At 38.9% G+C, this 25,913-nt stretch overlaps 1 protein-coding gene across 6 annotated transcripts in view; it reads left to right on the top strand.

Moving 5' to 3' along the window:
* The window catches only part of ADK (adenosine kinase), a 578,382-nt gene that overhangs the window by 39,726 nt on the left and 512,743 nt on the right, over positions 1-25,913 (top strand). For all 6 annotated transcript variants that reach the window (XM_017548629.2, XM_017548620.2, XM_017548645.2 and 3 more), the window contains exons 2-3: positions 5,196-5,270; positions 23,788-23,841. In XM_017548629.2, coding sequence (XP_017404118.1) covers positions 5,196-5,270; positions 23,788-23,841 — 129 coding nt within the window. The remainder of the gene's footprint in view (positions 1-5,195; positions 5,271-23,787; positions 23,842-25,913) is intronic.

Genomic DNA, 25,913 nt, shown 5'->3' on the forward strand with positions numbered 1-25,913 from the left:
AACCTCCGCCTCCTGGGTTCAAGCAATTCTCCTGCCTCAGCCTCCTGAGAAGCTGGGATTACAGGCATGCGCCACCATGCCCAGCTAATTTTTTGTAGTTTTAGTAGAGACAGCGTTTCACCATGTTGACCAGGATGGTCTCGATTTCTTGACCTCGTGATCCACCCACCTCGGCCTCCCAAAGTGCTGGGATTACAGGCGTGAGCCACCGCGCCCGGCCCGACATTTTTAATACATCTATTTTTATATCCTTTTCCTCCCTTTTTTTTTTTTCAAATACAACTCACAGAAATCACAAAAATAGTACAGAAAGTTCTTGTGCACTATTCACTCAACTTCCCCCAATGACATATCTTAGGTAACTATAGTGTGTTCCCAAACCAGGAGGCTGATTTCGGTATTATACAATAGTGTTAAGTTGACTATAGACTTTATTAGAATTTTACCAGTTTTGTATATACTTTTTAAATTGAGGGGATGGTGGTGTATAGTTCTATAAAATTTTTATCATGTCTGGATTTGTGTAGCTATTGCCACATTCAGGCTACCAAACTATTCTGTTACCACAAAGAAATGACTTCAAACTATTTCTTTATGGTTATGAATCCTAACCCCTGGCAACTACTGACCTGTTTTCCATCACTGTAATTTTGTAACTTTGAGAGTGTTATATAAATGGAATCATGTAGTATGTAACCCATAGATATGGCTTTTTTTTTTTCACTTAGTACCATGTCTTTGAGATCCATTCAAGTTGTTGTATGTGTTACAGTTCATTTCTTTTTATTGCTTCTCTTTTATGGGTGTACCATAGCTTCTTTACCAATTTACTGGTTGGAGGACATTTATGTTTCCAGATTTTTACCTTTTTTCTTAGAGATATGGTCTTGCTTACTCTGTCACTCAGGCCAGAGTGTTTTGGCGTGATCACTGCACACTATAGTCCTCCTGGGCTTAAAGAATTATCCCACCTCAGCCTCCTGAGGAGCTAGGACTATAGACATGCACAAGGGCACCCAGCTAATTATTTTTATTTTTTGTGGAGATGAAGTCTCACTATGTTGCCCAGGCTGGTCTTGAACTCCTGGCTTCAAGTGATCCTCCCACCTCAGCCTCCCAAAGTGCTGGGATTATAGCTGTGAGCTAACATGGCTGGCCTAGTGTTTTATCTTTACAAATAAATCTGTTAGGAACTCTGTACACTTAAGTGTTTCTTTCTCTAAGATAAATAATGTGTAGTGTGATTCCTTAATTTTTGATGTGTCTGCCTGTTTTGCTAATTACCAAAAGAAGAATGCTAAATTAAGATTATATATTTGCCAATTTCTTTTGTTTCTAAGTTTTTAAAGTATTTTGAAGCCATTTTATTTGGTGTGTACACACTTTGTACTGTGTTGTATTATTGCCTTTTCTTGATGATTTGACCTATTTTCATGAAATCCCTTTATATCTGGCGATACTCCATATTTTAAAGTTTACCTTATCTGTTATTAATATAGCCACTGTAATTTATGATTAGTGTTTTCATGGTGTGTCTTTTTTCTAACTTTTTATTTTCAAATCTTCTGTGTCTTTATAAAAGTGTACTTGGGCTGGGCATACTGGCTCATGCCTGTAATTCTAGAACCTAGGGAAGCTGAGGCAGGAGTATAGCTTGAGCCCAAGAGTTTGAGACCAGCCTGGGCAACAGAGGGAGACCCAGTCTCTACTAAAAAGAAAAAAATTAACTGGGCGTGGTGGCTATAGTCCCAGCTTCTTGGGAGGCTGAGGTGGGAGAATCTCTTGAGCTGGGGAGGTTGATGCTGCAGTGGGCCATGATTACACCACTGCCCTCTAGCCTGAGCAACAGAAGAGCCTGTCTCAAAAAAAGAAAGAAAGAAAGGAAAGATCAGAACCTAGAATCACAGAATTTCTCAAAAACCCATGGAATGATCATATGCTAGCCATTGGGAATACAAATGCAATTAAGACTTCAAAAAAATCTTCCCTTTGTTGTCTAGGTGATTAAGATCAGTTGATTGAGATAAAGTTCAAAGCAACCCCTAAAATAAACTAAAAAGTTTTTCAAAGGACCTTTAGAACTGAGCTGGAGGGAATGAATGAATGTTTGGGAGGGAGGGATGCAGTGCCTTGATACATAGTACCAGGAGCCATTTTCTACATTATTATTGGCACTCTTGAGTTGTGTTGGGAGCAGCTTGTATATCTTATGCGGAAGCCCTTGGGTAGGAGTTGATCAGGAAAAATTTCCCAAGACAGGTAGCATATAGGAAATTTTAAAAAGATGAATGGGAGTTTGTCAGGCAAAGGAAGTAGAAGGACTTTACAGGCATAGTCTTTTTTTTTTTTTTTTTTGAGACGGAGTTTCACTCATGTTACCCAGGCTGGAGTGCAATGGCGCGATCTCGGCTCACCGCAACCTCCGCCTCCTGGGTTCAGGCAATTCTCCTGCCTCAGCCTCCTGAGTAGCTGGGATTACAGGCACGTGCCACCATGCCCAGTTAATTTTTTGTGTTTTTAGTAGAGACAGGGTTTCACCATGTTGACCAGGATGGTCTCGATCTCTTGACCTCATGATCCACCCACCTCGGCCTCCCAAAGTGCTGGGATTACAGGCTTGAGCCACCGCGCCCGGCCCTACAGGCATAGTCTTAAAGAACAGTGAGGCATTATGGTTAAATAGGTTGTATATGTTAGAATGGTGAGAGGTAAGGCTAAAGAATTACTAAATTTTGATGATCTTAATGTGCACATTTCTTCCCATTTTAACAACTCTGAAATTGGCATACATCTTAAAACTGTTTTGCATCATAATTGAAAATTAGGATTATTTTATGAATAATGGCATCTTAGATATGATAAAATATGGTAAGCTTGAGCTAGATTTAATGTCCTTTATGTTACACTTTTGGATTTTATCCTATACATAATCAGAAGCTAGGTTTTAAGTAGAAAAATACTGTGGCTAGAATTGTTTAAAATACAATTCTGGTGATACCGTGCAGGATTTATTGTGGCTAAAAAGTTGCTAGCAATGGAAATTCAGGCAATGTCTGTAGAGGGCCTAGTGCTCGTGGGTATATTGTGGGAGATCCTGGTACAAGAAGTGTTTGATAAAACCAAGATGATGTCCTTACTAATAAGATGGGGCTAGTGGATGCAGAGAGAAGAGTCATGTATAAGGCTGAGGTTTCTGGATTTAAAGAGAAGATGACTGGTGTAACAGTTAAAGGCAGTCATTATTAGTGTTTATTCTGGCACCATAACATAACTAAACATTTCTGTTAGAGGGCTAATCAACATTCAAACATTAATATATTGATAGCCAAGAAAAAATTTTCTCAGGAACTCTTACTAATATATATCTGTTTAAAATTTGTTGGTTGTCTAACAAAATAATAATTATAGTATTGGTTTATGTTGGCTGCAGCCTAAATTATGAGACATTTATAAAATTACCCCCCCCCCACATAAAAAAGATTGTTGTTTTAGCATGCATTTAAAGTTTTTGGATACATAATAAGAAAATTATATCACTTCTGATATCTATTGTGAAGACCCTACCACAACCATTCGCGGTTTGTCAAGGGTAGATAGGACTCTTGCTTGGACTCTTCCAGGATATGTCATGGACTCCCTAATAACATTCAGGGAGGCATATGTGCAGGTTTGTTACATGGGTATACCATGTGATACTGAAGTTTGGGTTTGCAATGATCCCCGTCATCTAAGTAATGAACATAGTACTCAATATGTAGTTTTTCAGCTCTTGCTTTGCTCTCTCCCTCCCTGATTTTGGAATCTCCAGTGTCTATTGTCTTTGTGTTCCTGTGTACCCAGTGTTTAGCTCCCACTTATAAGTGAAAATGTGGTATTTGGTTTTATGTTTGTATGTTAATTTGTTTAGGATAATTCACCTGCATCCATATTGCTACAAAGGACAGGATTTCATTCTTTTTTATGGCTGCATAGTATTCTGTGGTATATATGTATTGGATTTTCTTTATCCATTCTACCATTGATGGGCACCTAGGTTGATTCCATGTCTTTGCTATTGTGAAGAGTGCTGTGATAAACATTTAAGTGCAAAGTCTTTTTGGTAGAATAGTTCATTTTTCTTTGGGTATATACCTATAAGGAGATTGCTTAGTCAGATGGTAATTATATTTTTTAGTTTTTTGAGAGATCTTTAAACTTCTTTTCATAGGGACTAAACTAATTTGCATTCCCATCAACAGTTTATAAGTGTTACTACCAAGAACCAGCTCGGTTGAGAGCCCCCACCTATGCAGCACTGAAGATATTTGAGAGGCAGACACCCAGATAGCACAACAGAGTGGATCTATCTTGGGGACCAACAGTCTGAGAGCTGGCAGGGCTGACAGCTCTCCAGACTGGAGGCCCCAAGCAGACTTTCATCCGCATATTTATTTGCTCTTAGACAGATGATTCTCATTAATACACAGGTGTTCTATACTTAAAAATATATCAAGAAGGCAGCTGTTACCTGCCTACCACTAATTACAAAGTATCCTCCATAAGGGAGTCATAGGGGCAGGGTAAACTTAATGTTCCTCAACACGTTACCTTTTCTTTGCAACCTCCATAATGTCTGTTATTTTTTGATTTTTTAATAATAGTTATTCTGGGCCAGACATGGTGGCTCACATCTGTAATCCCAGCACTTTGGGTGGCTGAGGCGGGTGGATCAGCTGAGGCCAAGAGTTTGAGACCAGCCTGGCCAACTAAAATTACAAAAATTTGCTGGGCATGGTGGCAGGTGCCTGTAATCCCAGTTACTTGGGAGGCTGAGGTAGGAAAATGGCTTGAACCTGGGAGGTGGAGGTTGCAGTGAGCTAAGATTGCTCCATTGCACTCCAGCCTGGGTGACAAGAGCAAAACTCTGTGTCAAATAATAATAATAATTATTATTATTCTGATTGGTGTGAGATGGTATCTCATTGTAGTTTTGATTTGCATCTCTCCCAGTTAATCATCTTTTTTTCTAAATGGCTTTATGCTACCTCTAAAATGTCCTACATTTAATAGGCAAATCAAATGCTTAATAAACTGGTATGTTAGGTTTATTTTCAGGTCGAAACAAAGATAGTTATTTTTATATTTGTGTACCTTTTACGTATACACTTACTTTTAGAAGTATTTCTAACTTGTATTTTGTGTTTTTTTTTTTTTAGAGAAAATACTCTCTTTGGAATGGGAAATCCTCTGCTTGACATCTCTGCTGTAGTGGACAAAGATTTCCTTGATAAGTAAGTATTAAACTCTTCATATGTACTATGTGGAACTTATATTTGAAGAAAAATGGATGAAAACTTTAGAAGTGAATTTGCTACCTAAAGTCTTCAATTAGAGGAAAAGTCAGGAAATTTTAAGTCAGGTAATAGCAAATATGGTATCATTAACTATTGAGTGAGCATAATTTTCCTTGAGAAAATTTACATATGTTGCTATTTTTGTTTAAAACTTTTTTGCTTATTATTTGGAAGAAGAAAGTTTATATGGTTTACCTGATTATTTAATTCCCCCAATTTTAAACTACTGTCAGTGAACTACATCCATAAAGGTATCATAATCTACAGCCATTCTACCCTGAGTGTGCCCAATCTGGTTTCCTCTCAGAAGCTATAATGGGAGAAGAAAGATGATTAGAGAAGACAAGAGAATATGTAGGATGTAATTCAGAGGCCATGAAGCTCTGCTATTTCCCTTTTATAAGTAACTACGAGTGTTTTTAACTTAGCTGAGAAATCAGTTTGTTTATTTACCTAGGTATTTGAGGCCATTTGGTATAATACTCCCCCCTGGTGTCCTCATTTTCACTTTCTGAGGCCTCAGTTACTGATAGGACAGTATAAGAAGACATTTTGAGAGAAAGACACATACCATGTCCATATAAATTTTATTATGGTATATTTTCACAATTGTTCTATTTTTAGTTGTCATTAATCTCTTACTGTGCCTCATTTATAAATGGGACTTTATCATAGGTGTGTATGAGTAGGAAAAACATTGTGTGTGTGTGTGTGTGTATATATATATATGTGTGTGTGTGTGTGTGTGTGTATGTATATCTATATATATATATATATGTGTGTGTACATATATAGGGTTCGGTACTATCCATGGTTTCAGATACCCACTGGGTGTCTTACAATACATCTACCTCAGATAACGGGGGATTACTATGTGGAAAAGTTAAGTAGTAAAAAAGATTAATGATGAGAAAGCAAGATCCCCCAAAAACCGAGGTGAAATTTATGTCACATAAAATTGATCATTGTAACCATTTTAAAGTATACAATTCAGTGACTGCCAGTATATTCACAAATTTGTGCAACCATCACCACTGTCTAATTCAGTTTTCATCACCCCAAAATGAAATCCCATGCCCCTTAAGTAGTCATTCACTATTTCCTCCTCTACTCCTCTAGCCCAATCTCCTGGGAACCATCAGTGTACTTTGTTTTTATATGAATTCGTCTGTTCTGAGCATTTTATATAAATGGAATCATACGATATGTGATCTTTTGTGTTTTTATGTATGACCTTTTGTGTTTGGGCTTATTTTACTTACTGCTTTCAGGGTTCATGCATGTTGAAGCGTGTATCAGTTCTTCATTCTTTATAGTGGGATAATATTCCATTATATGGATATACCACATTTTGTTTATCCATTCATTGGCTGATGGACACTTACGTTGTTTTTATTTTTTTGTCTATTAGGAACAATGCTTCTTATGAACATTCATGTATAAGCTTTTGTGTGAGAATGTGTTTTCATTTCTCCTGGGTATACACATAGAAGTAGAACTGCTGGGTTACATGGTAATTCTGTGTTTAATTTCTAGAGAAACCACCAAACTGTTTTCCAAAGTAGCTGCACTATTTGCATTCCTACCAGTGATGTATAAGGGTTCCAGTTTCTCTAATCTTTGCCAAAGCTTTTATTTTATTTTTTAAATTACAGTCATATAAGTGGGTGTGAAATGATGTCTCATTGTGATTTTGATTTGCGTTTTTCTAATGAAAAACTTTTGAGGTTAGCATCTTTTTATACGGTTATTGGACATTTGTATATCTTTGGGAAAATGTTGAAAGTTCTTTGTCCATTTTTTAATTGGGTCATCGTCTTTTCATTAAGTTGTAAAAGTTCTTTTTATATTCTGGATACTAGACCCTTATCAGCTAGCATATGATTTGCAAATATTTTCTCCCATTCTGGGGATTTACTTTAATTTTTTGATAGTGTCTTTTGATGTACAAAAGTTTTAAATTTTGATGATGTCCAATTTATTTTTCTTTTGTTGCTCATACTTTTGCTGTCATTTGTAAGAATCTGTTGTTAAATCCAGGATCGCAAAGATTTATGTCTGTGTTTTCTTCTAAGAGTTTTGTAGTTTAGGGTCTTAGATTTAGGCATTTGATCAATTTTGGGTTAATTTTTGTATAAGGTATGAAATAAGGGTTCAACATTATTCTTTTGCATGTGTAAATTCAATTGGATTAAAGTGACTATCTTTTCCCCATTGACTAATCTTAATACTCCTGACAAAAATCAGCCGACTATAGATATTTGGGTAAATTTCTGGACTCTATTCTATTCTATTGATAAATATGTCTGTCCTTAGGCCAGTATGACACTGGTGTGTGTGTGTGTGTGTGTGTGTGTGTGTGTGTGTGTTTGGAGACAGGGTCTTGCTCTGTCACCCAGGCTGGGGTGCAGTGGTGCACTCATAGCTTACTGAAACCTTGAACTCCTGGGTTCAAGTGATCCTTCTATTTCAGCCTCCGAAGTAACTGAGACCATATGCATGTACCACCATCCCTAGCTATTAAAAAAATTTTTTTTGTGTATAAATGGGGTCTCCTTATGTCACCCAAGCTGGTCTCGAACTCAAGCCTGGCTTGATCCTAGGCTCATGTTGTCTTCTCACCTTGGCCTCCCAAAGTGCTGAGATTATAGGCATTAGCCACTATGCCTGGCCTGTACAACACTGTTTTGGTTACTGTAGCTTTGTAGTAAATTTTGAAGTCAGGAAGTGTAAGTCCTCCAACTTTCTTTTTTTCAAGTTTTTTGTTTTTTAATTAGAGATCCCTCACAATTCCATATAAGTTTTTGGGGATAGCTTTTTCATTTATGTAAAAAAGGCAGCTAGAATTTTGATTGGAATTAAATTGAATGTATAGATAAATACACAATTAAGTTTTCCAAGTTTTGAAGACAGAATGTCTTTCCACTTATTTAGGTCTTTTAAAAATTCAGCAGTGTTTAGTAGGTTTTTAGTGCTTATGTCTTACACTTCTTTGGCTAAATTTAATTTTATTATTTTTGATGCTATTGTAAATTGGGATTGTTTTCTTTCATTTTCTTATTGTTCATTGATAGTATATAGAAATATAAGTAATTATGGGGGACAATAATTTTTTCGAAACTTCTTTTTATATCCTGGAGATTACCCCATAACTATATTTGGATAAACTCAAATGTCAAAGGGTAAGGCAAAATTTATAAATGTGTTAATTTGACTTATGGTAATATAATAGGAAATGTGTTGGGGGCCTAGGATAAACTGGGAGATGTGTTTTATCCTAAGACATTCAGATAGAAATTTAAAACACACTTTCCCAATCAGAAAATACTACAGTATACAGTTACATTAATGAATTTAGCTCTTTTGGTTACCTTGTACTTTTAATTAATATACTATACTTAAATTTCCTTTTCTGTCAAATTTCAGGCTGGGCACCATGGCTCACACCTATAATTCCAGCACTGTGGAGGGCCGAGGCAGGCAGATCACTTGAGGTCAGGAGTTCGAGACCAGCCTTTCCAACATGGCAAAACCCAGTGTCTACTAAAAATACAAAAAATTAGCCAGGCGTGATGGCACGCACCTGTAGTCTTAGCTACTTGGGTGGCTGAGGCAGGAGAATTGCTTCAACCTGGGAGGCAGAGGTTGCAGTGAGCTGAGATCGAGCCATTGCACTCCTGGGTGATAGAGTGAGACTGTCTCAAAATAATAAATAAACAAACCAAACCAAAACAAAAAACCCAAATTTCAGTGGAATCCCTTGACTTATTATGGAGAACGAGATTATTGGTGCCCCTCTTCTTCCCTCTGCAATGTCTTCCATCTTTCTACCTTCTTACTTCTATTAGCTGTGTTTTAAAATTTTTGTATTAAGGTTGATGTTTTCATTCTGTTATCCATCTATAATTGTTTTCTCAACTTTGAATATAAATTGATAGTGAAAGTTGAAAATGACTTATCAACATTAACATTATTACTGTCTGTATCATTTATTTCAGAATTAAGTAGTGTACCAGGAGTGTAGAACAGGTTAACATTTGAAGTGTGATTAGAAAGCTGGGTATGGTGGCTCACATCTGTAATCCCAGCACTTTGGGAGGCTGAGGTGGGTGGATCACTTGAGGTCAGGAGCTTGAGACCAGCCTGGCCAATATGGCGAAACCTTGTTTCTACTATTAGCTGGGTGTGGTGGTGCATCCCTATAATCCCAGATACTCGAGAGGCTGAGGCAGGAGAATCAAGTGAACCTGGGAGGCAAAGGTTGCAGTGAGCCGAGGTTGTGCCACTGCACTCAAGCCTGGATGACAGATTGAGAATTTGTCTCAAAAAAAAAAAAAAAAAAAAAAAAAAAAAAAAAGAAAAAGAAAAAGAAAAAAGAAAGAAATGTAATTAGAGTAATTTACTATAGTAACAAACTAATAATCTAAGAAAACTCAATATAATAATCTCAATAGACACAGAAAAACCTTTTGACAAAATCTGGTATCTATTCCTGATTACAAAAAAATAAAAAATAACTTAAAGCAACCTGGGTAACCATGTAGATAACTTTCTTAACCCTGTAAACATTATGTTAGGGGAAAACTGGAAGTGTGATGCTTTTCTGGGTATATGATTTATCAAATTGTAAACTTTAAATGTCTACAGTTTATTGTGTGTCAGTTATACATCAAAGACGGTAATAAAAAGAAAATCAGTTGGACATGAATTGACGGATTTAAAATTAGATCTCCTTTGTTTGTGTAGTGTGAAATATTTTGTCCAGGAAGTCAACTAATTCAAACTAATTCAACTAATTCACCATTAAGAAAAAAACCACATGATGTATAAAAGTAAGATCAAAAAAAAAAGTGAAGATTAACTTAAAAATTTGAAATTTTATTATGTATGTCAAAAGTCAAATAAAATAGAGACAGACCCATCAATTTGGAACATTTTATATAGGAAGCAAGAATTGCAATTAGGGATATATATACAGACCAGGTGATCTTTGCTAGGTCTGAAGAAGAAAGATAATATTAGAAGTTCTATAAAAAGGAGAAATGTTTTGTATTGTTTTGAAAGAAAGCTCATTGGCACTAGTTTTGGGGAGTGGCAAGCTTTGATTGGTGAGTGACTACAGTAAGTAAAACTAGTGTTGGAGTCACACCTGGTTGTTTCAGTAGCTATTGGATAAAACTGTTTTTAGATTACAACAGGCAGTTTCAGCAGCCAAGCTTGCAGAGAATTACCTTCTTGGAGCAGTGTTAGGTGTGCTGAGTGCTCTTTCCCCTAGACTGTCACCTGTTTTATTCAGGTATGACAAGAATGACCGAATTTGTATGATCACGTTGGACACATGTATGACCAGTGTTGCTACTTTAGTGAACGTGGCTCCGGATGTCTGTTAGGCATATATAACCTGAAGATAAATGTTTATGGGCTAATACTATGTGTAGTCTTTGGTAGTTTGTTGTTTTTCACTCAAGATTATGTTTTGGATCACTGTTGTTAAAATTTCAGGCAAATGTGATCAGAGTGTTTATGACCCAGCAGCTGTGTGATGATGTTACAGGATCCTTAGGGTGTTGCTTTTCTAGCCGGAAGCCTCTGTGGTTGGTGGAGCCTTTGCCTGAGGTTTGCTTGCACCTGCTGGGCTTGTTCTGCCCACTTTGCCTGGCAGACTGTGTTTGGCTTGTGCTACCAGCTTGGATCCCACACCTGTCAAGGGCGAGCCAGGCACAGAGTGAGGCACAGCCAGGCAAAGGGTGTTTGAGCAAATGAGTCTGAGGTCCAGCTACTGTCTACAGCCAGGCATTCTGGCTGCCGCAGTGGATTGGGCATCTCCAGGCGCTGGCACACATGCTGGCTCCATGTAAGCCTGTGGCTGGATCTGATGCATCTTAAGTGGCTTCCATTGTGGGAATCTGCGTCTGGACGAGGGGGATACAGTGGTGCCTGGAAGCTTGGAGACACCAGAAACCACAGAGCCCCAAAGAGGGTGTCACAGACCTGGCTTGGGGAGCCCTTAGGTCTGGGCTCCCAGAAGGTCTTCAGCTCTTCTTTCCTTCTTGTTGTCTACAAGGTGCTGAATAGGGTGAAGCATGTTTTAGCCCTATTTGTGTTACAGCTGTTTCAGTCCTGCTACTTGGTGGGTCTTAACTTCTTATCCTGCATCTAGGAACAGTGAGGTATGGGGACAACTGGAGGGTGAGCAAGGTGGAGAGGAGCTTCATTGAGCAACAGAAGAGCTCTCAGGAGACCCCAAGTGGGCAGCTCCTTTTCCCAGGCAGGTTGTCCTAACAAGTGTCCAACTCACTCCTTTCCATAGTTGGTAGTCTCTAGTCTTTATGAGTCTGACTGAATCCAGGGTTTTTATGCGCTTCACATGGGAGAAGTGTGTACCGATTGGTCCATGGGTGGCTGTGGGTGGGTCTGGAAAAAGCAATGCGAGTTCTCACTCCCCTCCCTGGACCCCACCTGGAATTGAGAGCCTGGTCCCCATGCTTCAGGCTGTCCCTGGCTTGAAGGTAGGACTTCATCTGAACCCTGCCCTTTTTTCCCAGGAGCCTGTCTGCCTCCTACCTCAATCAAGCATGTTGTCCATTGTGTGCAGGCTGTTGGTGCTGAGGGGTACCTGCTGGCCCTGGTGAGCCGCCCTCACCTTAGCCTCCCTCCCATGCTTCTCAGCACCTAAAGCCCAGAAGGGGCTGAGGTGGCAGGGGACTGGTATGTCAGTGCTGCCCCGAGCACATGCACATGCACACCCACTGGGTCGTGACAGTGCCCGGGCTTGGCCACACCTTTGCTTCACCCGAGAGCTGGTGCTGGGATCAAGGAGAGGCCAGGCATTGGGAGCAGGCACTTCTGAGCCTGCAGGGGCAAGGGGGACTTCCTGGGCCCCAGAAAGCACAGGGATACCTGGGTCCACAGCCATGGCTGGGTGGCTGCAGCTGTACCCAGGAGGGTGGGGCTCTGGCTCTGCCAACTTGGAAGTAGGTATGGCTCCCACCTGTTCCCAGCTCCCATGGGCTCTGTGGAGCATGCAGCCCTGGCTGTACTTCCCCTATTACAGCCAGCGTCTTTGCAGCAGCTGCTCTAGACAGCCCACTGCTGCCACCAGTGACACTACTGAGAACTTCAGTAACCTCTTTATTTTAAATGTTTTACTAGCAGCTGATCCTAAGAGGCTAGCTGAAGTTTTATTTTATATTTGGAAGGTTTTAGTCTTTAGTCTTCATTTTCAAATAAGTACCTGAAAATGAAAAACAAGTCTTTGGACTCTAACAATAAAAGATAGAGTCTTCTCTATTGTTATATCTGACCGTTTCTTCTAAATATATTTAAAACTGTTCTTTATGATATAAACAGATTATGTTTAGCTTACATTTTGGGCCACCATTAGATAAGTATTTAGACAAGTTTATATATATATATTATTTTTGAGATGGAGTCTTGCTCCGTCACCCAGGCTGGAGTGCAGTAGTGCAATCTCAGCTCACTGCAACCTCCGCCTCCCAGGTTTAAGTGATCCTCATGCCTCAGCCTCCTGAGTAGTTGGGATTACAGGCATGTGCCACCATGCCTGGCTAATTTTTGTATTAGACCAGGCTGGTCTCGATCTTATGACCCCTGGGGATCTGCCCACCTCGGCCTCCCAAAGTGCTGGGATTACAGACATGAGCCACTGCACCCAGCGTAGGTAAGTATATTGCTGTGATTTGAATGAAGGTATCCTCTCCAAAATTCATGTTGAAACTTACACCTAGTGCAGTATAAGAAGTGTGACTCGGGAGTTGATCAAATTATGAAGGCTCTGCCCTTACGAATGGAATTAACACACTGTGAAAGGACTCAAGATTGAAAGGAGAGCTCTCTTGCATTTACATCCCTTCTGCCATATGAGGACACAGTGTTCCTCTCCTCTGGAGGATGCAGCAACAAGGTGTCATCTTGGAAGCAGAGAGAAGCCTCACTAGACACCAGTCTTGCCAGTGCCTTGACCTCAGATTTCCCAGCCTCCAGTAACGTGGGAAATAAATTTCTATTGTTTATAAATTACCCCAAACGAAATAAGAAAAAACAACAAAACATAAGAAAATAAATAACCTGGTCTGTGGCATTTTTATTATAGCAACACAAGGGGACTAAGACATATACCAAATGAATTAGATATATACTGATTAGTCTCTTATACTATGAAAGTGAGATCTGTCAAAATTCATTTGATAAAATATTTTTCTGATTCTGTATTTTTTTTTTTTTAAGAGACAAGGTTTCTGTTGACCAGACTGGAGTGCAGTAGCACAATCATAGCCTACTCACTGCAGCTTCAATCTCCTGTCCCTTCCACCAAAAAAAGAAATTGAGAATTAGTAGGAACACCTGTGGCAGAAAGTATGCTATTGAGAATAATCTTTTCTAGTATAGTGTAGGGATGCAGTGAGTGTGAGGGGATAGGAAATGTGGAACATAGGAATACTTTCAGATGAGCCCTGGTCTATAATTATGGAGGTATGTTTCAATAGGGATGAAAAAGGAAGGGAAGGAATGTGTAAGACAGGTTTGCCTTGTTTTTTCCTCACATTAGATAAATATCGTGAAAGTATGAGGAATGAGAGGATTAATGAAATGGTAATTGGGAAAGGAAAACCATCATTAGATATGAAGATACTCAGTTTTATGAAGGCAAGCTAGAATAGTTGAGGAAATCTATTTTTCTCACTCATCTAAACCTTTAATGAAATAAACATACAAACCTACATGGGTTTTTATTAATCTAAGTGTATATGAAAGATGTTACTTAACGTTCACACCTAAAATGCCCAAAGTAGCTGGGTGTGGTGGGGCTTCCCTGTAGTCCCAGCTACTTGGGAGGCTAAAGTTGTAGTGCACCATGGTTGTGCCTGTGAATAGCCACCGCACTCTATCCTAGGCAATAGAGTGAGAACCTGTCTCTAAAAATTAAAAAAAAGCAAAATGCTCAAAGTAATTGGCCATAAATTTTAGTGCTGATTATTCAGTGCCAGTAATTTACAACTGAATTATTTCTGTAAATAAAAATGTATTACTACTACATATGGGTATACGTTAGCTTTGAAAGTGAAAAAATATTTGGAGTGTCAAGTGAGACTGCATGTGTTAAGTTAAAAGCTAGACAATTGTTTTGCTTTAAAATTAATTTTAAACTGCTTTAAAATTAATTCTTTTTTCTTTTTTGGTTGAGACGAAGTCTCACTTTGTCGCTCAGGCTGGAGTGCATTGGCATGATCTCGGTTTGTTGCAATCTCTGCCTCCCAGGTTCAAGCAATTCTCATGCCTCATCCTCCTGAGTAGCTGAGATTACAGGCATGCGCCACCACCCCTGGCTAATTTTTAAATTTTTAGTAGAGATGAGGTTTCACCATATTGGCCAGGCTGGTCTTGAACTCCTAACCTCAAGAGATCCACCTGCCTTGGCCTCCCAAAGTGCTGGGATTATAGGCATGAGCTACCATGCCCGGCCTTATAGTTAATTCTTTAGAAAGTTAGTGGCATATTTTCTTCTACAACTTTTAACATTGTGTTTTGTATATTTAGGTCTTTAATTGACCTGAATTGATTTTTGTATATGCTGTGAGGTAGAAATCCAGTTTAAAAAAACTTCTTAAAATGGAGAATCAACTGTTATATCACTGTGTTTTCTGTTGTTGTTTGCTAAGCTAGAGTCTTGTTCTAGTGCCTAGGTTGGAATGCAGTGGCATAGTCTTAGTTCACTGCAGCCTCAACCTCCTGGTCTCAAGTGATCCTCCCACCTCAGCCTTTTGAGTAGCTGGACTACTGGTGTGTGCCACCATGCCTGGCTAATTTTAAAGTTTTTTGTAGAGAATGGGGTATTTCTGTTGCCCAGGCTGGTCTCAAACTCCTGGCTCAAGCAGTCCACCTGCCCCAGCCTCTCAAAGGGCTGGGATTATAGGCGTGAGCCACTGTGCCTGGTCTGTATCACTATATTTTGAACAGTCTAAATTGTATCCAGTGACTTATGGTGCCAATTTTTATTTATCTATAGCTTGGCGATAAGTTTTCAGTTCTTTTCAGTTGGTCTGTTTTCTATCCCTGAACTAATTAAAACAGTCCATTTTTATTGTTATAGTTTTACAGTAAGGCTTGACATCTGATAGGGCAAGTCCCTACCTGATTTCTTTTCTTTTTTTTTTTTTCTCTTTGAGACAGTCTCTCTCTTTCACCCAGGATGGAGTGGTGTGGTGCGATCTTGGCTCACTGCAACATATGCCTCCTGGGCTCAAGCAATCCTCCTGTTTCAGCCTCCCAAAATGCTGGAATTACAGGTGTGAGCCACTGTGTCTGGCCAAGTCCCTACACATTGTGGTTCTTTTTTTTTTTTCTCTCTCTTTGAGACAGTCTCACTCTGTTGCCCAGGCTGGAGTGCAGTGGTGTGATCTTGGCTTACTACAATTTCTGCCTTCTGGGTTCAAGTGATTCTTCTGCCTCAGCCTCCTGAATAGCTGGGATTACAGGCGTGCCTCAGCCTCCTGAATAGCTGGGATTACAGGCGTGCCTCAGCCTCCTGAATAGCTGGGATTATGGGAGTGTGCCACTGCATCTAGCTAAGTTTTGCATTTTTAGTAGAGACAGGGTTTTGCCCTGTTTGCCACGGTGATCTTTTCATAACACATAAAATTTAAATACATTTAATATGGGTTACAAAATGGTTAGGTTGGTTTTTTAAAAAAACTTAAACATCTTATGTTAGTGATCATTTGCTAAACTAAATGCTTTTTAGAAAAAATTTAAACCATATGGAAGTCAATAAAGTACAAATCAAATTGGGGATCAGTATCTTTGTAGCAGTGTGTGCTGTCCACTAGAATGTTCCATGATTATGGAAATGTTGTGTATCTGTGCTATTCAACATGGTAACCACTAGTCACATTTGGCTTTGGTCATTTGAGGTGTGGCTAGTGCAACTGATGAATTTCAACATTTTGTTTTATTTTAATTAAATTTTAATAGCCATATATAATTAGCATTTATGATTAAGTACAGCTTAGGTTTATTGTAAAATTTTACATTTCTCCTTATATGTTTATTTTTTTAAAAAGATATCTTTCAAATAATCTATTGTGTGTATGGTATGTTTTTCCATAGCATTCTCGATTATTGGTGGTGGTCAGAAATGCTACTTAAGTTTGAATATTTTCTCTTACTTGACTACCTTGTGACCCACATTAAAAGAAAGTCTTTGGTTATTCTGCTTCTCTCTTTCAGAGTCCTAAATTCTTGGAATATAAGTAAATTGCTATTTGAGTCTATGTCATTTCACATATTAAGTGACTGTTCCTGAGTTGCTCTGGGGCTTCCTCAAAAAACAACCTAAATTATGGATCCTAAATGAACACAGAGTACTTTCCTTCATTTTGCCGATATGAGATGCTGTTCTTTGGGTTCTTTGATGTTCAAACCTAACTTTGAATGTTGAAGGAAATGGTACTTCTCAGGATGCCTAAACATGGATTCTTTTTAAACAGTTCATTTCACAGCTCAACACACACTTTTTGGAGCACATGCTTTATGGTTACCGGGAATACAATGTTAAATAACTGTTTTGCCTTTAAGCAGCTTGTAGTCTAATTGAGGAGATAGATGTGGAAAGAAATCACTTACTTCTTCCCAGTGGCATTATAAAATAGAGGTTAAGAGTATGCCCTGGAGCTGTGTGACCTTGTTTATCTATGGAAGCTTAGTTTCCTTGTGACTAAAATAAGGATATTAGGGTTCTTGTGAGGATTGAGTGAGATTATTTGTATGTTTGGTGTATGTTAGCTAATATTATTGGCTACTGAGGAGGTTGAAATGTCTCATGCCACTATTATTGGCAGTGGAGGGCACTTGAGAGATTTAAGCAGGCAGATGACATGGTTGGATTCACATTTTAGGATTATGTGAATTGCTGTTTCTGTACTGGATCAATAGATTTGAGGAGGCTGTAGTGATAAACCTGTTGAGAAATGATGACCTGATCACTGTAGTTATGATGGAATGGTTGGGAGAGATAGTGTAATAATACTTTAGTGTTATCCAGGTAAGACTTGATTGATTTAATGAAGAGAATAAAGGAGTCAGAGATAACATTTGAATTTTTGACTTTGGTGTCTGAATGATGGTGGCATTTACAACTGAGTTATGGAGTGTAGGCGGAGGATGTGGAAGAGGAGGTTGAGAGAGTGCATTGAATTTTGTTCATGCTTGAGATGACTGTGATATCCAGGTAGGCATATTCAGTTGGATTTATGTTTTTTTGTCAGGCAGAAGAGTCACGGCTGGACTCCTTTTGTTTTTGGAGACAGGGTCTAGCATGCTGTATTGCCCAGTCTGGATGCAGTGAGTGGTGCTGTCATACCCTCACTGTAGTCTCCTGGGCTCAAGTGATTTTCTTACCTCAGCCTCCTGAGTAGCTGTGACTACAGGCATGTGCTCCACTATGCCCAGCTAATTTAAACAAATTTATGTTTTAGAGATGGATCTCACTATGTTGCCCATGCTGGTTTTGAACTCCTCTCACCTTGGCCTCCCAAAGTGCTGGGATTACACTTGTGAGCTACAGTGCCTCACCTTGACTCTTTAACTGTACTTAATTGTACATCGTTAGACACAATATTCAATAAATGGTAGCCATTATTAGCACTGTTTTTATTTATTATGAAGGTGGTATTTAAAGCAACTAATAGATGAGCCTTTCTAAAAAAAAAAAAAGTAAAAAGTAAAAGGTGAAGTGGGCTAGAAGGTAGAACATTTAATAGATGGATAGATAAAGAGTGACTATAGAATGAGATTAAGAAAAAGCAGAACTAAGACAAGGTCTGATGAAGTACTATGAGTTTATATAAGAATAGTTAATAAAGGCCGGGCGCGGTGGCTCAAGCCTGTAATCCCAGCACTTTGGGAGGCCGAGGCGGGTGGATCACGAGGTCAAGAGATCGAGACCATCCTGGTCAACATGGTGAAACCCTGTCTCTACTAAAAATACAAAAAATTAGCTGGGCATGGTGGCATGTGCCTGTAATCCTAGCTACTCAGGAGGCTGAGGCAGGAGAATTGCCTGAACCCAGGAGGCGGAGGTTGCGGTGAGCCGAGATCGCGCCATTGCACTCCAGCCTGGGTAACAAGAGCGAAACTCCGTCTCAAAAAAAAAAAAAAAAGAATAGTTAATAATATCTGATGCAACAGAGATATATAGTAAAGTAATGCCTAAAAGGTACCACTATATTTGAATGGAATGTCAGTGGTGCCCTCTGCTACGTAAATCACAGTGGAAGTATGGTGACAGAAGCCAGAAATAGAATGTATTAGCAAACAAATGGGAGATTAATATAACATGGGCTGGTTTTGTTGATGTGACCCAAGAGCTAAGCAGTAATATCGATACCTTCCAAGTACCAAATTTTAGAATTTCCTTTAATAAAAATATGTGGCTATTCATTTTGAACAATTATCCAAAAATTCTTTTTAAAAAAGCATAAGAAAAATTAAGAATACAGAGGGTATAGTTCTATTTATGTATTCAGGTTTAAATGGTTTAAATGTAGTTTAATTTTTTTTCTTTCAGCTTTCTCTGAGTTTTAATCCTCATTTACTTTGCTAATGAGATTTAAAAATATTATTTTCATAAACCTTGTAACTTTTTGCCTTTTTATTCTAACCCTGTGATTTACTGTTAATCTGTTTCTTTATAAGCTTCTTATGTTTCACTCTAGTGTTAGTCTCAAACATTGTTGTAGTGATTAATGCTTTTGCATCCCATTTTCTTCCTTTCTATTTTAATCAATTTTTATTTGAAGAGCCAATTAAATATGTTGTTTAAGATCTTGTTGTATCCACACTGTCTACCTGATTGGTTCTGCCAATTCTGTAAAACTTTACTTGATATTATTGGGATTCTTTGGACTATGTGGTAATATTTGTAGATTTATAGAAATTTTACTTATTTAATTCTTGGAAGGCAATTTTAGTTCTAAGTATTTGTAGAATATTTTATTGTCATCTGCTATGTACCAAGTCTTAACTTGACATTAACTGTGTAACATTAGGCATGGCACCTCTCTTATGACTGTCCTATTTCGGAACTTCACAGTATGTACCTGGACCTTTCCAAGCACTAAGTTCTGTGCTATGCTATTCTTCAGAGAAGGAGCATATTTGAATAAAAAGTGTTTGTTTCAGTCTCAATGAAAGACTCTTATAAAAGTTATGAACGTTTAAAAGTGCCCATTCCTCCCTTTTTGAGCTAATTGAATTCTTCATTTTATAGGGGTGGAAGATTCCAAGAAGAAGGGGCAGGGATGAGTATTATAATTGTTAAATAATGCGCTGGACACATTTTGTGTAATGTTATTTGATCTGGATAGCAACCCTTTGACATAGGTAGTTTTGTCCTCATTAGTGAAATTAAATAGCTTGCTCAGTTCAGAAAATGAGTTAATGGCAGAATCAGGATGATATTTGCAGGTTTTTCTATTTGTAATCTAGTGTTTTTCTCACTCAAGCGTTCTCTGTCTAGGGCCTAGAGGTAGAATAAAGAGGGCCCTGCCCTGTGCTCCCTCTTGCTTCCCCATCTTCTGTTCTTTGGAGTGTATGTCATTTTTCTCCAGCAGTAATTTAGGGGAAAAAAAAGATGTTGAGAACTACCACTGTATCATTTGGTCTGATTTGTAGGAATTATGTTCATGCTAAGAACTGATTATAAAAGAAGAATATCTATCTAATTATGCCATTAGGAAACAAAACTCAACCAAAATATAGGCTGTGTTTTACATCATTCTATGAAAGACATGGTGGGAAGTTGAGTTATAGCTTTCCACTGAGTTGACTTTTCCATTTGATGTTTATTAATTTAAAACATTGAGTATTCAAATAATACATTAAACATGATAGACTCACAGGCTGTACAGGTGCCCCTTGCAGTCTGTGGGGGATTGGTTCCAGGATTCCCCTTGGACGCGAAAATCCATTGATGCTCAGGTTTTTATATAAAATAGTGTAGTATTTATATATAATTTATGCACATCCTCCCACATGTTTTAAATCATCTCCAGATTACTTATAAAGCCTAATGCAGTGTAGATGTGGGCACGTACAGTGGCTCACACTTGTTAATGCCAGTACTTTGAAAGGCTGAGGTGGGAGAATCACTTGAGTCCGACAATGTGAGACCAGCCTGAGAAACATAGCCACCATCTCTACAAAAAAAATTAAAAATTGAAAGATTAGATGGGCATGGTGACATGTGCCTGTAGTCCCAGCTGCTCAAGAGGCTGAGGTGTGAGGCTTTCCTGAGACCTGTAGTTCAAGGCAGCAGTGAGCTATGATCATGCCATTGCACCCCAGCCTAGGTGTCAGTGAAACCCCCATCTCTAAAAAAAAAAAATAATAATAGTAATAAATGGTATGTTGTTACACTGTTATTTAGGGAATAATGACAAGAAAAAAATACATGTTTACTACAGACACAACCATCCTCTTTTTACTGGTGTCAGAAGTGAGTGCAATGTTGGGTACTTTGTCCTTAAACTTTATAGTTTGGCCACCTCCGGGGAGCATGTGTATAGGACAGATTCCTAGGAAGCACTGGCTCAGGACAGTGGGAAATCAAATTAGAGAGAGGAATACTAAGAGTGCCTGCTTTTAAAGCTGGTTTGGGATTAGAGAACTAATTTGCCTAGAGAACAGTTCAAGATGAATGTTTCCGATTCATTGTTGAAGACCTGGAGATATACTGTATGAATTAGGAGAGTAAAATTTCTCCTTCGGTGGTTTGATAAAAATCAGACTATTCTTGCCTTCTTGCTTCTTGCTTATCACAGTCCCTTTCTTCTGTCTTACTTCCCAATTCCCTTCAAATTCTTATCTTGAGACTTTAAAAAGGAAGTTTGTTTATGAGGAAAGGGCAAAGAAGAGAGCTGAGATGGGCAAGGAAGAGAACCTTGGTGAACAGATAAACACTGCCCCCTTGTTTGACTTTTAGGGAGGAGACTTATTACACCTGCTTTTGCAGCCTTATACACTGTACTTAACTTTATTGTAACATCACACTATGAGCAGTTATTTTTATTACTGAATTGTGAGGTTTTTAAAGACAAGAAGTATGTTTGTTATTTCTCTATCAATAACCAGTGAGAGACAGTCATTGGTTGAGTGCCTATTGTATGTGCCAGGCACTTTGCTAAGACATAGATATCATCAAGTCCAGTGGTTTCTTTCTTCCTTTCTTTCTTTTTCCTTCCTTCCTTCCCTCCCTCCCTCCCTCCCTCCCTCCATCTTTCCCTCCTTCTCTCTCTCTCTCTCCCTCCCTCCCTCCCTCCCTCCTTTCCTCCTTCTCTCTCTCTCTCTCTCTCTCTCTCTCTCTCTCTCTCACTTGTTTTGCTCTTGTTGCTGGGCTGGAATGTAGTGGCACCATCTTGGCTCACCACAACCTCCGCTTCCTGGGTTCAAGCAATTCTCCTGCCTCAGCCTCCTGAGCATCTGGGATCACAGGCATGTACCACCATGCCTGGCTAATTTTTTGTACTTTTTAGTAGAGAGGGGGTTTCTCCATGTTGGTCAGGTTGGTCTCAAACTCCTGACCTCAGGTGATCTGCCCGCCTCGGCCTCCCAAAGTGCTGGGATTACAGGCGTAAGCCACCGTGCCCAGCCTCCAGTGGTTTCAAACTTAGAAACTTTCATATTTTATAAATATGTTCTGATAAAGAAGTACTTCCTCACACATTACTTTTTATGTTTTTTTTTTTGAGACGGAGTCTTGCTCTGTGGCCCAGGCTGGAGTGCAGTGGCGTGATCTCGGTTAACTGCAACCTCTGCCTCCCGTGTTCAAGTGATTCTCCTGCCTCAGCCTCCCAAGTAGCTGGGACTACAGGTGTGTGCCACCACGCCTGGCTAATTTTTTGTGTTTTTACTAGAGAGAGCGTTTCACCGCATTAGCCAGGATGGTCTTAATCTTTTGACCTTGTGATCTGCCCGCCTCGGCCTCCCAAAGTGCTGGGATTACAGCATGTGCCACCCCACCAGGCCTTGTTTTNTTTTTTTTATGGAGTCTCACTCTGTCACCCAGGCTTGAGTGCAGTGGCGCAATCTCGGCTCATTACAACCTCTGTCTCCTGGGTTCAAGTGACTCTCCTGCCTCAGCCTCCCCAGTAGCTGGGATCACAGGCTCCTGCTACCACCCCTGGCTAATTTTTATATTTTTAGTAGAAATGGAATTTTGCCATGTTGGCCAGGCTGGAATTGAATTCCTGACCTTAAGTGATCCACCCTCCTTGGCCTCCCAAAGTGCTGGGATTATAGGCATGAGCCACCATGCCCAGCCAATGATTTTTAGCAACTTTAAATAATACTGATAAATCACTCTTTTTAGTGGACTCTAAGTACCGTCATGATTTGATACTCCTATCATTCATTTATAAAAATACATAAATGGCTTCCTTTCTGGACATTTAAAATTTTTATAGTCCTTTCTGTTTTGAATTTGCATTTCTGTTACACTTTTCACACAAGATTCTATTCTTATATATTTTATGCATAAGTTATATTTTGCATGTAACATGCATACATTATGAAGGTAGTATATTTTTATACATTATAGTCATTCATGCATATTGATTACCCTATCATATGACTTTGTAGCCAAAATATGTAAATTTAAAAATATCTCTTAGTCATTAAATTGTAATTAGCACAGAGTAAAATAACAAATGTATTAAAATGTTGGTAAATTATTTTTTATTCAATGAAAAAATTTTTTTTCTCCTCCTCTGCCTCCAAAATGTTGCTGAAAAGAAAAAAAGTATTAAACAGAAGAAAATAGACCAGGCACAGTGGCTCACGCCTGTAATCCCAGTACTTTGGGAGGATGCGGTGGGCAGATCACTTGAGGTCAGGAGCTCTTTACCAGCCTGGCCAACATAGTGAAACTCCATTTCTACATAAAGTACAAAAATTAGCCGGAGGTGGTGGTGCATGCCTGTAGTCCCAGCTACTTTGGGGGCTGAGAATTTCTTGAACTGGGGAGGCAGAGTTTGTGATGAGCCAAGATTGCACCACTGCACTCCAGCCTGCGTAACAGCAGAACTCCATGTCCAAAAATAAAAATCAAAATAAGTTTTGCAGACAAAATATGAATCATTCCTTGTTTAACACTTAAAAGGTTTTTATACCCAGGCAATACAATAGTGTATAATTCCATTCAGAAGAATATTGAAGATCTTCAAAGCATGGTCAAGGTGATCTCCTTTCAGTCCATGGAATGGTGTTCCTGGAAATGACTAATAGAACAGCAAAAAACCTATCTACTTGGGCATTCTTGGTGTTTGATCAATTAAGTCAGAGACCTATAGCAGTGTTGGAGTGCTTGTTTTGTAAAGGTCAACCAACTTAGGTTGATACTGTTTGTATGAAGAGTGTAATTTTCTTTTCTGTTATGTAGGTATTCTCTGAAACCAAATGACCAAATCTTGGCTGAAGACAAACACAAAGAACTGTAAGTTCATTAAACCGTAGGTTGTAAATAATTTACTCTCTCTATGAAGTTGATATATGTATATGTAAATCATCTGATTTTCAAAATTAGATAATGACAAAGTATAATTAACACTATGATCTTAATCCTAACAGGATTACAATAACCTACATTATATAATTTACACAACATAAAGTTTGCGTAGGACATAATTTCTCCTGTGTTCACATTAATAGATGTAGTGTTGTATTCCATCATTTCCATCATCTAGATTAAAGTCTTATTGGGAATATGTCATTTTTTTCTCTCTTTCTAGATAAAATATTAAATTGTCCCTGTTTTCTTTCTGACTGCTCTACCAGAAAAAGGAAAAAATAGAATTAAATTGCCACTGTTAATTTTTGGGTCTTACTCTGGTGGATCCCCCACCCTCATGATAATGATGGAGAAATATAATTTTGTTTCTTTCATTGCTTTATGAAAAAGTAAATGTCTATTGTTTGGTACAAGGTAAAATACTTTATTTTATTTTTGTATTTTTGAGACAGAGTCTTGCTCTATTGCCCAGGCTAGAGGCGCAATCTCGCCACATTGCAACCTCTGACTCCCGGGTTCAAGCAATTCTCCTGCCTCAGCCTCTCAAGTAGCTGGGATTACCGGCCCCCTGCCACCACACCTGGCTAATTTTTGTATTTTTAGGAGAGACGGGGTTTTGTTATGTTGGCCAGGCTGATCTCAAACTCCTGACCTCAGGTGATCTTCCTGCCTCGGCTTCCCAGAGTGCTGGGATTACAGGCGTGAGCCACTGAGCCTGGCCAAAGACATTTTATTTTCACATCTAACTCAAGACTGTTATTTTCTTGAGATTAATAATTTTTCCAAGTACTTTTAAACTGCTTTTTAAAAGCTGTCTTGAACCTTTTGCAAAATATTTTCTTTTCTCCTATTTAAGATATCACATGAAGTGTTAATTATACAATGGCAGGACCAATATTCAAGGAAAGGATTTCCTTATGCATTCTTATCGTTTACATATTCCATTGTTATGCTAACCTTTCATCAGTATTTTTACATTTGGTCTATCCTTATTTGTTTATAATCTCTATAGTGGGTTCTCAAATATATATGCTGTCAAGAAATTTTTTTCCTGTTTCTTTATTGCCTAGTATAGTCAACGAGGGTAGAGGGCAGGTGATTGTTACTGTTACATTCATTGGTTATTATTTATAGGTCTGGTAACAGAGCTTCTTTTGCTTTGGGAATTAAGTAGTTGGTGAGCCTTGGAAGTTCCTTTGGTCCTTAGACTATGACCAGTATTAAAAATATCAGAAATCTGCTTTTAAAGAGTAAATATTATTATTATTATTTTTGAGACATAGTGTTGCTCTTATTGCTCAAGCTGGATTGCAATGGCGAGTTCTCAGCTCACTGCAACCTCCGCCTCGGGGTTCAAGCGTTTCTCCTGCCTCAGCCTTCCTGGTAGCTGGGATTACAGGCATATGCCACACGACTGGCCAATTTTTTGTATTTTTGTATTTTTGGAAATGGGGTTTCACCATGTTAGCCAGGCTGGTCTCAAACTCCTGGCCTTAGGTAATCTACCCGCCTTGGCCTCCCAAAGTGCTGGGATTACAGGCATGAGCCACCCATGCCCAGCCAAAAGTTTTTGTTGATGTTGTTGTTGTTGTTGTTGTTGTTTTTTTGAGACGGAATCTCACTCTGTCACCTAGGCTGGAGTGCAGTGCCATGATCTCAGCTCTCTGCAACCTCCACTTCCTGGGTTCAAGTGATTCTCCTGTCTCAGTCTCCTGAGTAGCTGGGACTACAGGTGCTCACCACCATGCCTGGCTAATTTTTGTATTTTTAGTAAACACAGGGTTTCACTATATTGACCAGGCTGATCTGGAACTCCTGACCTCAAGTAATCCGCCCGCCTCAGCCTCTCAAAGTGCTGGGATTATAGGCAGGAGCCACCGCACCTGTCCCTGGCCGAAAGTTTTTAAACTATCCAAGATATAATTCGTCTCTATGGCTGCAACTTGGTCACTGATACTTGTTTCTGACTTTTATTTATTTATTTATTTTTTTGAGAT

Source organism: Cebus imitator, unplaced genomic scaffold (assembly GCF_001604975.1).
Source record: "Cebus imitator isolate Cc_AM_T3 unplaced genomic scaffold, Cebus_imitator-1.0 Scaffold11, whole genome shotgun sequence".
NCBI classification, from domain to species: Eukaryota; Metazoa; Chordata; class Mammalia; order Primates; family Cebidae; genus Cebus; species Cebus imitator.